This window comes from Antrostomus carolinensis, unplaced genomic scaffold, assembly GCF_000700745.2.
Source record: "Antrostomus carolinensis isolate BGI_N321 unplaced genomic scaffold, ASM70074v2 scaffold2776, whole genome shotgun sequence".
NCBI classification, from domain to species: domain Eukaryota; kingdom Metazoa; phylum Chordata; class Aves; order Caprimulgiformes; family Caprimulgidae; genus Antrostomus; species Antrostomus carolinensis.
This window is the reverse complement of record NW_010323757.1, coordinates 15,891-29,077: the sequence shown is the minus strand read 5'-3', so window position 1 is coordinate 29,077 and position 13,187 is coordinate 15,891. Positions and strand designations below refer to the sequence as shown.

Sequence of the window (13,187 nt, the reverse complement as noted above, 5' to 3'; positions counted from 1 at the left end):
CATTCACCAGACCTCAAATTCTCTCTCCAGCAGGAGATCACTGCTGGTAGGATTCAGGATGTGCCACTTCTGTTTAGTTCAGTCCCATACCACTTGAAGCAAGAAAGTAGCAGGCTTCTGCTTGAGAGTTCAGAAGTTCAATTCAATTTTAGACATTAACCCCCTCCAGACACACATGCAGTTATCCACTCCTGTTAGCATTTGCAATTCAAGAGCTGGGGGAGGGTTACCGATGGCAGACTCCTGCCTCAGCTCTTCAAAGTGGCCCAATCCTCCTAAAGCTAGAAGAGTTACATGAAATAGTAACCTAATGCTAGGAGCTGCTCTGAGAGATGTAAACATATTTTGCATATTGCCAACTCCAAGTAATCATGAAGTAGAAACCTGAACTGCTTGAAGTCACAGGATTATTTGAAACAGTGAGCACCTGATGTTTTGTCTTAGGGCTTTTTAGCCTTTGGATGTGCCCAAGTCATGTCCAAAGTCTGCTTTTTCTCCTCAAACAAAAAATGTATTTTTGATTGATTGACAGATACTAAAAACATGAAAGACCTGCACCTTTAAGAATTTTTTCTGAAGCCACAAGAATTAGTGAAACTCTAGTGGAACTGCACCATTCCTACAAAACATATTAAAATAATGTCTGAAAGAATGGTAGATACAACAATTTATAACCTTGGCCAGGCTTTTGAGAGGTTATAGATGTGCAATTTTAAAATGTTTAACATTTCTCCCCCAGTTTTTATTTTTAAGGTCTTGTTGGTTTCTTTGTCAAGATCATCACTCTTCAGAATGTCAGAAGTTCCTATTTTACAGCAGTGCTTTTCTCTTCCGTTGATTTTCAGGCCGTTAGTGTATTTGGGCTTAAAAGTTTTTTCCCGATTTGGGGTCTCTGAGTTTTTAAACTGTTCAGAAGCAACGCTGCGAGCGTGGCTGCAGGTGATTGAAGCCAACTACCACTCCTCCAACTCATACCACAACTCTACGCACGCGGCAGATGTCCTGCATGCTACCGCCTTCTTTCTTGGGAAGGAAAGAGTTAAGGTATAACCATGACCCAGGAGTCCTTTGGGCTAGGATTTCAGTGTGTTTACCATTTTATGTGTCATTCAGAAGTCAGATGCTTACTTAAATAATGCTCCTAGCTTCATAAAGTTGCTCTGCCCTTTAAGTCTTTTCCTGTGATGCCTGCAGGCCCACACAGTTTCTCTAAAGTCTGTTTAGACGAGTAAGGAATTTACATTTTTAAGTAGCAACAATAGGGGGGAAAAACCTGACTCAGAATTTTCTATCTCTTGATAACTGGCTGTTAGTAACAGCTCTTAATAATGCTTTGCAAAAGCTTTGGAGAGGGAGGTGCTGGTCTCTTCTCCCTGGTATCCAGTGACAGGATGCATGGGAATGGCTCAAAGCTGCACCAAGCAAGGTTTAGACTGGCCGTGAGGAACCATTTCTTTACCAAGAGGGTGGTAAAACACTGGAATGAGTTTACTGGAGAGGTGGTGAATGCCCCAAGCCTGTCAGTGTTCAAGAGGCATTTGGACAATGCCCTTAATAACATGCTGTAACTTTTGGTCAGCCCTGAAGTGGTCAGGCAGTTGGACTAGGTGATTGTTTTAGGTCACTTCCAACTGAAATGTCCTATCCTATCCTATCCTATCCTACCCTATCCTATCCTATCCTATCCTATCCTATCCTATCCTATCCAAAACACACAAGCTGTGTAGGAGCAGAGTCAGTACAGAGGCATTCAGGCAGCCACACAAATTGGAAGGACACCACTACAGGATCCATCCACCACTGAAGGATTTATTGCAAAGATATTGCTTAGGTGACAGCAGAGTAAAAAGCTTCATAAAGGAAAGAGGGTTTGAGTAAGTGTGGGAGAGGGATTTTTGGAGTAGATAACCTGTGGGCACAGTGAGTAGAAAACAATTGCAAGGCGGTAGAATTGTTGCACTCAAGCTTACACTGGTTCCTGGAAATGATCAGAAAATATTTACTGTAATTTTTGTGCTACATCATGGGTTTTTTTTCTCTTCCTGTAGGGAAGCCTTGACCATTTAGATGAGGTAGCTGCATTAATAGCTGCCACCATTCATGATGTAGACCACCCTGGAAGGACCAACTCTTTCCTGTGCAATGCAGGCAGTGAATTAGCTGTTCTTTACAATGATACGGCTGTTTTAGAGAGTCATCACACAGCACTGGCATTTCAACTTACAACTAAAGATAGCAAATGCAACATTTTCAAGAATATTGATAGGTGAGTTTGCTGGAGAAGTGGAGTGTGTGTGTGTGTGCAGATTACTTGTTTGAGGATTTTAGTTTGGGGCAGATCAAGAGCCTACCTTCTAAACTAGAAAATATAATTTGAATAGAGACATTAATATTTAACCTTTTCCAGAATCCTAGGTAGACATGATTTTTAAAAAGTCTTTAATTTTCTCCCCTGACCTCCAATTTGTATTTTTGGAAGCATATCGAGATGTTTGATAATCTTTTATGGGATTACATTGTCATGGTCTAGTTGTTAGCCTCAAGGCTGTATTTTGACCCACTGCCTTTTCATTGCAGTAGCCTAGAAATTACTTCTTTGGACCACCCATTTCCACCCAGATGCTGCAGGCTGTGTCTGCACATGGCCCCATACTTGCTAGCACTGCTTTGTTCACATGGGATGGAAAGGGGTGGTAGCAGAGGGAGTTGAAGCTCTGGGAGAGTCGGAGACAGCCTGCTGCTGGGCATGCACATAGCCTGGAAGTTCCCATTGCATCAGCCTAGCTTTTGCAGGGACAGGGTGGGAAAGAAAGGGATCTGAAAGGGAAAGGGCCTGACCCCAAACAGGAAATGAATTTGTCTACCCTCCATAACACTGTTGATTTTTTAAAAACCTGAGATTTGAGTTCCAAACTAACAAACAGTGAGACGGAATACATTGGTACCATTCCTGGAGGTTTCTTAGTGTTACAGCATTATGAAATAGAACTATACATTTTTATTGACTCCAGGGGATTGGTTGTCATTAGGTAGTATATTGGATTTGTGTAGCAGAGGTTTTTGGTAGCAGGGGAGGGGCCACAGGGGTGGTTCCTCTGAGAAGCTCCCCTGGTTCCAGAGTGGACCTACCTCCAGCCCAGGTTGAGCTCATCAGTGACCATGAAGTGCCTCTGGGAATCTACATGTAAGAAGGGGAAAGAGCAGTTGCACAACAACAACAAGGAAAACAAACTACAGAGAAGAGAGGAGGGGGACATGAGAGAGACAAACTATGCAGACACCCAGGTCAGAGAGGGAGGAGCGGGAAGAGGTGTGTCAGAGCAGATTCCCCTGCAGCCTGTGGTGAGATGGCAGGCTGTCCTCCTGTAGCCCATGGAGGTTAAACAGCGGAGCAGATATCCACCTGTAGCCCATGGAGGACTCCATGCTGGAGCAGGGGGCTGCACCCAAAGAAGTCTGTGACCCCATGGGAAATCTACACTGGAGCAGTTTGTTCCTGAACTACTGTCTCTCATGGGAGGGAGCAGGAGAAGAGTGTGAGGAGTCCTCCTCCTGAGGAAGAAGAAGTGGCAGGGACAACATGTTATGAACTGACCAAAACCCCTATCCCCCGTCCCACTGGTGGGAGGTAGAGAAGTTGGGAACAAAGTAATTTGAGCCAAGGAAGAAGGGAGGTATGGGGGAAAGGTGTTTTAAGATGTGGTTTTATGTCTCATTATTCTACTCTGATTGGTAACAAATTAATCGACTTTTTCTTCTCCAAGTCCAACCTGTTTTGCCCATGACCATAATTGGCGAATGAGCCCTCCCTGCCCTTATCCCAACCCATGAGGCCCTTTGTTGTATTTTCTCTTTCCCATCCCACTGGAGGCAGGGGACTGAGCGAGCAGCTGTGTGGTCTTAGCTGCAGCTAAACTATGACAGGTAAAAATAACAGAAAAAAGGCAATACAAGAATTCAGAGCTGGAGGAACCCAGGGAGGTATGATCTAGTCCATTCCTCGAACCCTAGATCGTTCATAACTCTGAAGGTGCTAGTTCATGAGGATGAACCCCTGAGCAGTGTTTTGCAGCGCTGCCTGGGCAGGGACAAGGAAAGGACTAAGCTCTGTCTGGCAGGCTTGTGAGCAGGAACTGTTTTTCTTTCCTAGAAATCACTACCGGACATTGCGCCAGGCCATTATTGATATGGTTTTGGCAACAGAGATGACAAAGCACTTTGAGCACGTGAACAAATTTGTGAACAGCATCAACAAGCCAATGGCATCCGAGGAGACCAGCTCACACGTAAGTGCTTGCAGGACTTTAACCTTTCAGACATTAAATTAAGTTCTTCCAAGATAACTTTAAGTATCATTTTCATTCATGTATTAATTTGCATTATGGTAATGCCCAAAACACACGACTGGATTTGTGACCTCACACCTCGAAGTGCAAAAAAATACTTTAAATTTCTTGTTTTCTATGTCTGTTCTGCCCTTAGCTCTTTTAAACACTTAATTTTATAACCTTTGGTTTCAAAGCCATCTGGTGTTCACAAAGCATGCAGCTAGCTGCTTCTGTACATGCAAAATTCTGTGCGTGGAGCCAGGTCGGCATTTGTGCCTATGGTCCTGCCTCCCAACAGTGGGATTTGCCTAAGCCTGAGGCTGTAACTGAGGAACCTGCCCTGATGCTTTTGTGTCTATGATGTGATGTGGAGCCTTCAAGCAAGGAATCCTGAGATCTCTCCACCCCATTCCCATTCCAGATGGCACCAGATATGTCCAAGCCCTTATTCCTATCAGTTATATACCCCATTGCTCCACCACCAGCCAGGGTATATTTCAAAAGATGTCTCTTGATTTTCCCAGCCTAGGCTACTCTTTACCTTCTCTTGTTGCCTTTCAAGGTTGAATGCTCAGTGACTGACAGGGTTCTCCAGGGCAGCATTACTCACCTAAGCAAAGACCATATTATCATAGCTTAGTGAAAATAGTGCTTTGTTAAAAACACTAGAAAAAAAAAAAATTCAGACCAAATTGAAGGCCAGTGATATTAAAAATGAATAAAAGTAGCTTCTGTCAGTTCTCCATAACGGGGCTTCTTGCCCTACAGACCGTAATGGGTGCAGAAACCAAGCAGGACCATTGGGGTTTATGACTTTAGGGACAGCATTATGTCAGTTTAACTGACCTGTTTCTAGGAACCGCTGAGAATGTTCTCCTAGCAGTTTGAGCTGGAAATCACAAATGCTGCTGAACTTCGCTGTCTCTGTGGACACTTTTCACTGTATTCCTCAGCACTTCCAAGCTCTGGAGGGCTCACTGGCTCTGGAGGTGGCACTGGATCTAAATTAGCATGGTCATCTTCAGTGCCAGAAGTCTCAGAGCACAAGGGGACACAGCTTGGCCATGGCTGGGGGCCCCAATCACTGTTCCTCCACTGTGCTCCCAGCACATCAACTGGCGCTGCGGTTCATGGTTTGCCCTTGTGACACAGGCTAAGCCAGGACAGTGGGGATCTCACCTTAGATCATAGCCAAAAGGAAAGGAAGGTCCACATCGGTGAGTGGTGTGGAATTACTCACTTTCAGGTTTCTCAGTAATTACATACGAACGAGATAGCAGCTTGCTCCACCAATTTCTAAAAAAGCCCTGCGAGGTGTCACAGGGAAATGCGGCTTCTCACAGTGCTTCATTTCTCCCTCTGACAGCTTCAGCGTTTTTCTGAAATGTTTCCTCCATCTCCACCCTTTTAAAATCTCTTTAGTTTTCTGGCATCCCCACATTGGCCTGTGGGATTTAGACTCACAAGCCTCACTCAAACCATGGTGTTTCCAAGCTCTGAACACATTTCTGCAAATCTCCCTTTTATCCCATGAATGCATTTCTTCCAGCACTTCGTAAAGAGCTTTTAAATGCTCTCCATATATTCTACTGCAATCACCTTTTCTAACCTACAGAATACATTTTCTTTGACTCACTCGCCTTTATTTTATGGGTTTATAACAGAGGCTACTTTAGAATGTACAAGAGTTGGAGAGTGATCGAAGTGGAGCACAGAACCACTTGTATTACAGACTTGTTTTTTTCCCCAGTATTAGGTTGTTCTGTTCCTTATTGTTAATGGTGGCTCTTCTTATTTTTGATCTTGAACAGCAGTTAAGGAGCAGGGTTAATTTGGCAGCTCTTTGCTGGGCTATCCATGCTGAAAAAAATTAACTGCTAAACATAAAAGTTAGAAGATTAATGCCTGAATTGGCAAGAGTCACTGCAAAAAATCTCCCCATAAACCACAAAGACATTAATTTAGCTGTGGTGGTAAAAAGTATTTATGTTCCATTTTTGATTTAACAGTTGAATTTAGCACTGAAGGGAGGCCATAATTACACAAATATATTATTTTGAGAATAGTGTTAATGCCATGGTGAGCTGAGGTGGATGCTTTTTATTACTCATCAAGGTATATAATATACCTGTGCCCTTCTAAACTGTTCAAGACCCAGAAGATGATTCCACAGGAGACTTGTAACAACTACTCTGTCTCTTCCACCCACTCTCCAGAGCAGTCAGTATAAGGACAGGCTGAGAGAGTTGGGGCTGTTCAGCCTGGAGAAGAGAAGGCTCCGGGGGGATCTTATTGCTGCCTTCCAGTTCCTGAAGGGGCCCACAAGAAAGCTGGGGAGGGACTTTTTACAAGGGCAGGTAGTGAAAGAACAAGGGGAAATGGCTCTAAACTGGAAGAGGGGAGGTTTAGATTAGACATTAAGAAGAAATTCTTTATGCGAGGGTGGCTCTGGAACAGGAACACTGGAACAGGTTGCCCAAGGAAGTTGTGGATGCCCCCTCCCTGGAAGTGTTCAAGGCCAGGCTGGATGAGCCTTTGAGCAGCCTGGTCTAGTGGAAGGTGTCCCTGCTCATGGCAGGGGGGTTGGAACTAGATGATCATAGAATCATAGAATGGTTTGGGTTGGAAGGGACCTTAAATATCATCCTTCTAGTTACCTCCTAGCTGGTAACTAAGACCAAAAAGTATTCCAGGCTGAGAGTTCAAAACACAGCACAAAGAAGGCAGTTTTATTTGCAAACACACTGGAATTGAATGGCACAGAAAGAAACAAGTCAGTTGTACTAGTCAGTTCACCCAGGTACGCCTGCCCCAGTTTTCTCATCTAGGAATGAAAACAAAACTCTAGAAACTCATCCAAATGAAGCAGTGCCCTACCATCACCACCCTCAAACTTAAACAACCAGCAGTGAGGATGGTTTATCAGCTTACAGTTGGTGGATGCATCCCATCAGAGTCCTGTTCTGAGAGAGCAAGGCTGGGATGCAGAGAACTCACCCTAGCTAATAAAGAGCCTGTGGCTCCTTTGTTTCAAACTTTGCTATTAATTCTGAGCACCTCCAGAACTGTCATGTGCAATGGGGCTATCATTAGTTACTTAGCAAGGCTGCAGTTCTCAGACATCCCATTCTCCTCCAAATTCCTGGTGCTCTGCATAAAATAAGGCATCAAGCACTTTGCCAAAGTGCAATAGAGCTAATAACGATACCCTCTGCCCTGCTAGCAGGGATGCTTGCCACCAGCCCTGTAACCTGCTCTCTTTTACAGCGTGAAGGCAGTGACTGTGAATGTACAGCCAATATAAAAAATTTTCCAGATAACCAGACACTGATCAAGCGCATGATGATTAAATGTGCAGATGTAGCAAATCCATGTCGCCCCCTAGAGCTATGCATCGAATGGGCAGGGAGGATTTCAGAGGAGTATTTTGCACAGGTATGTGTATTTTTATAATTTGACTACTATGTTATGTAAGAAAGTGCACATCAGCTGGCCTGCTGTTCCATACAGCATCACCATGAAGCCTAGACATTCACTTTCCATCCTCAATCGGACCCGGCCCCTCACTTTCATGCAGAAGAGTTCACCTCACTCAACGTTAGCTAGTTTGCTTACCACAAAGCTTTTGGTACAGAATGGTGGAAAAGAAGCTTTACACTTTCAGTTTTCTCTGTCTGGCCAAAACAAAATTATTTGATTAACCTTAGTGAATTTGTCTGAAATTCAAGACTCGTCATTCTAGCTTCTAGTCCCAATGCCTTCCTTGAAGAGAGCATGAAGATCCATGCTTGACAAAGCCCTCAACTGAATCATCAGGCTAGCCCTTTCTCTTCTAAAATGGCACCTGAACTATTGTCACAGGAGGCCGATGATGTGGCAGGACAGTAGTGCAGGCACGTGGGCAATGTAAATGCCTATCACATGGGATCCCTCCAGACAGAACTGGAAGCTCAATCTCCTTTCTTAATATTCAGTTTTTCTAACACAAATGCACCAGCTTCCTTAAAGTGAAACATTCTTCTAGTTCTTTATTTGAACAACTGATAGACTCTTAGCTTTTATTTTCCACTAATGGTGTGGAAATCAGCAGCTATGACTGGATAGACAGAAAAGCAGGCATGCCTGCCATCCAAACTCAGATCATACATGGGATTGACAGTTATTACTGAAAGAAAATAGTAGTTAGTGCCTGGGACATGTCTGAATTTCATTTTAAATCATAGTGAATAAATACGATCACTTCCTAGGTAAGCTCAAGGATCACCTGGGTTGTAGCAGTCAAGGTATCATAAGCTAGTTTTAAACTGCCAATCTTAGGCACTAGCGTACCTGCACCAATGTGAAGTGCTGAGAACTGTTCTGCTCTTCATTCACCTCATCTGGTAATTTCAGAGATTGCTCTGCTGCCAATTACAGCATTATGTGTTGCCCATAGTACTTAAAATGTTTTTTGTAATTAAATTCTAAGACTGCTGAGATGATTGGCTCCTCCACCATACTGAGCACAACAAAACCAGCCCTCTTCCAGTCGTGGCACAGAGTTAAAGGGCATACCCTTACTTCTATTCATCCTACAACCCAATATAAGCAGAGAAAATAGTGACAGCAACATCTCTCTTACTTGAAAGACAAATGGTTTCAAACAGCCATTAGAGATGTAGAAAAATGAGAGCTCAAAACCTGTTCTCTGCTAAAGGACTCTGCACCCCCTTTTTCCATCTTTAGCTGGTGTGCCCTAATCACCAGATTGGACCGTTCTATCACACCAGAGCTAAGAGTAATCACAGTTCTACAGCAATAGAGTACCTGTGAAAGGGAAGAGGTGTCATTTTGTCTCTGTTCCAGATGAAATAAAGCAACATGAAACTAAAGCAATTCACCTCTGGGGTTCTAAGGTTTGCCTCAAATCTCCTACTGCAATTCATCTAATCCCCTGGCCTTTGCTACGCCAGCAGGAAAGCCAGGAAAGCTCTAGGAGCTAACTGGAGTTTTGTTTCCTTAGACTGATGAAGAGAAGAGACAGGGTCTGCCTGTTGTAATGCCAGTGTTTGATAGAAACAGCTGCAGCATCCCCAAGTCTCAGATTTCCTTCATTGATTACTTTATAACAGACATGTTTGATGCATGGGATGGTAAGTACTTTTGCTTTTTTCTTCCTTGCTCTGAGGCAGAGATTTCTACAGACTAAAATGAATAATCTCACACTGGCCTTCAGTACATTTTTCAGGGGCAGTACCCAGATACAAGCACTACAGCATAGGATCTAAGCACTGACAGTGCTGAAGCCCGTTTCACTGCACACACCACCAGCTTTATGAAAGCTGAGCACTTACCAGACAATCTATATAAAGAAGGAAGGAGTAACAGCTTCCCCCCCCCCCCCCCCAAATCCAGGTCTTTTTTTTCCTTTAACAATGTATTTATTCTGAGCAGCAGAAACTGAGACCACACCAGTTGCATGTTAGCTTAATTTAATAAAGCTGTCATAGATTAAGAAAGTGATTCACCTGAAAGAAACAGACTGAAAATATCTTTCCCCTTTAGCATTAGCTTACAGCTGAAAGAACAAAATAGAGTAGGTGAATGCCAGTTTCAGACCAGGTTGTGCTGTTCTTCTGCCTGTTCTGTAAACATAGTACAACTGTTTCTCCTGTTCATTTCAGCATTTGCACATCTGCCTGTTTTGATGCAGCACTTGGCTAATAACTACAAACACTGGAAAACACTGGATGCATTAAAGTGCAAGAGCCTCAGGCTCCCATCAGAAAACAAAAATTGACACTAAGGCAAGAAAAAACAGACCTCCTGCTCTACCAGTTTCACTGTGAATTACTTGCTGACTTGGCTACAAGAAGGATGGCGCTTCCTTTACAGTGAAATTAAGACTGCGAGGCAAGAAGGAAATATTTTATTCATCACTTTTAAGTTTCTCTGAATCCTACAGAAAAATGTTTTCAAAAAGGCTACATAATCCACAGATTAATAAGTGCTCTTTGGAAATAAGATTTTGTGGCAGAAAATTTACTTAAACTAATTTCCAATACTGAATATGCATTTGTCAAGTCTTGTAACTGATACAACAGTATTCACTAACGCTTCACACAACTGTTTTTCAGACAGAGGGGTGTGATCTGGTCAGTCAGCAGTAAGAATAGGTTGACAAGTAAGTGGGAAGTTTTTATGCTTATTTGTCATAAATTTGCTCCTATTTTATTGACATTCTTCAGATCTCTGAATCACAGTTCTAAAGAGAACAGGCACAGCAGAACAAGAAAACCTCAATAAATTGGATACAGTAAAAAACAAACCCTGCACCATTTAAAACAACCTTCTTATTGCAGTTACTATCTCTCAGAGCACCACCTGTTTTCTCTTCTTTCTTTTCCATTTAAAATCCTGGTACAAGTCAAATTCCCTTAAAATTGGTCATATAACAGAAGAAAATAAGCACATTCTTTTAATTGGTGCCATCCACATGTTTCTCTGCCATCTTAAGAGATGTTAACATGCAATGTTTCATCAAATTTTACACAAAAACCATTGTGGCATTTGAGAAACATCCTTTTTTTTATGAAGTGGTCTTTGCACACATGGTTAACAATTTTGTTAAACTGATCTAAATTTTATGATACATCCATATGTTGTGCTACTTCTAGGGTGAACCTTTTGCTTTTTTTAAAAAAGCTCCCAGGTTATAATTTGTAACAGCATTACAATTTGTACTGCTTTTCCCCTCCTAATAAAATGCTGGTTTGTTTTGCGATGTAAAAAGTATTTCAAAAGATGTAAATAAGTTAGAAATCAAACACAGTATTAATTAGTTTTAAGATATTAAATTTATGCTAAAGCTTCCAAAGCACAAATGCATATTTTTGTACATCTCATTTTAATCACATGCAGAACATAAGTTCAAATTTTAGAATATTCTCAGACTATTCAGCCAATAAATACTAAGAGAACTGCTCATTTTTAACACTGTGCACTCCAGGCTGGAGGCAAGAGCATCAAAACTGTGGCTACAGCTGAAGTAGCAGTCCACTAATCATCAAAAGGAAAGGTCTTGAAACATGCTCTTTACCTCCCCTGTGTTGTATCAAGAACTGAACCTGGTAAAGGAAAAAAAACAAACCACAAACAAGCCAAACAGTTTAGATCGCTGTGGAAGAAAAGTGACAATGACTGTCTACTGAAAGTAGCTTACATAATGTGCCAACCTTTTTTGTATGTTTTGTATCAAGTTCTGAAACAAAAGGAAACATTCATAAAATGTATGTGCAGAGAAATGTACATAAGCTATATTTTTGTTAGAATTGTAATAGAACATTACTTTTGTCATAGCTAAGGCAGGCTGCTGTGTATTAAAATGCTGCATTGTGTATATTTGAAAAATATGGTGTTTCTGGTGAAATATGTTTACTCATTCTTTCTTACTATCTATTGCAACATTCTTCAATGGATTTTTATTCAGATAAGTTGAACCTTTTTTTTTTGTTTGTTTTTTTAATAGTGTAAAACTGTTTGCTTTTACCATTCCTTTATTGAGTACTAGTACCCTCACTGGTTGTACCTGACCTGTTCTGATGACAGAATGCTCACTGCAGCTTGCATTAGAGAAAAGAATTTCACAAGATTCAAAGCTCTGTCATCCTAATTTAATTTGCTAAATACAGCAACACTGTAAGACCACAGCCATGTAAAACACTTCATTATTTTTGTCACACTTCTGTCACAAGGAAGAAAATGTGAATGGTGGAAGGATCCTAAGAAATAAAGTTCAGCCCCAATTCTGGCTCACAAATTAAGGCATTAATGTGGAATCAGTATATTTCTTGCAAGATCCTGTGTTTTTTCCCCACAGTCAGAGACTAAGCAAAAAAAGTCCTTTGTGTAAAGATATGTCCTGTTTAAGAGCAAAAGAAATCAGCATAGATTAATCATCATCTGCCAGTTGCATCAGATCTCCTGGACTCTAACCTGTGCAGTTGACTAACTGCTAGTTTCATTGTCAGTGCACAGATACATAAAACAGCGGCCTCAGAGTTCTGCAAGTATTAAGGGTGGGTCTGAAAGAGATATTTACTTTCATTATGTGAACATAGGGAATTCTGCCTCACTGTTAGGTAGAAAAAGAAACTTAAAAGGACACAAGGTGTAAGTAAAATTTCTAATCTGATCAGCCTGTCAGTGCTGCTCACAGCACTTCCCAACAGTAAGTGACAAACTCTTGCTTAACAGGAGTGGGATAGTATAGCTTTACTGTGTTCACTGTTATGCTCAAAGTTCACGTGTAAAACAAAGAACTCAATTTAGTACTTTCAACTCAACCATCTTTAAAGAAGAGACCCTTGGGAGATCTATTACCAATGGAGTGTATCTGACAACAACAGCACTTTTGATGTGTTTATACATGCATGCAGGTAGGACTATTTAAGGCTAAATTACACCCTGTAAAATGCACAGTAAGTCTTGTGACTAGAACTGTTCTGTTAAACAGGTCTGTTTCTCTACCAGGCAGTCACTTAAAAGCAGTCACATAAAAATGAAATAGTTGTTCTCATGATACAGGAAGAAGAAATAATAAAAAGATGTTCCTCCTCTCTCATTACAACTGATGATAGCAGTAGCCTCTCCACAAAAACCTAAGTTATACAAGCTTTTGCTCTGAAGTTCTAGTAACAATGTATAAACACACACTTTATATACAACTCAACAGTTATTTCCCAATTGAAAGGAGGAAAAAGAGCCAAAGAGAAATTGATCTCCCTAGCTTGTACTGGGGTAGCCAAATGCAAAGGTTCCCCTTTAAGGATGATGTTCTTCTTAAGAAGCTACGTTTTCAAGCAATTTACAATTTAAGCT

General features: G+C 41.6%; 1 protein-coding gene across 1 annotated transcript in view; it reads left to right on the top strand.

Moving 5' to 3' along the window:
• Positions 1-10,107, top strand: part of LOC104527052 (high affinity cAMP-specific and IBMX-insensitive 3',5'-cyclic phosphodiesterase 8B) — a gene marked incomplete at its 5' end in the record, with an annotated part of 39,905 nt that extends 29,798 nt beyond the window's left edge. Inside the window, 6 exons of the mRNA XM_010170668.1 lie at positions 846-1,044; positions 2,049-2,266; positions 4,151-4,286; positions 7,596-7,763; positions 9,331-9,460; positions 9,992-10,107. Of these exons, the coding sequence (XP_010168970.1) occupies positions 846-1,044; positions 2,049-2,266; positions 4,151-4,286; positions 7,596-7,763; positions 9,331-9,460; positions 9,992-10,107 (967 nt within the window). The remainder of the gene's footprint in view (positions 1-845; positions 1,045-2,048; positions 2,267-4,150; positions 4,287-7,595; positions 7,764-9,330; positions 9,461-9,991) is intronic.
• Between the last annotated feature and the right edge of the window lie 3,080 nt (positions 10,108-13,187).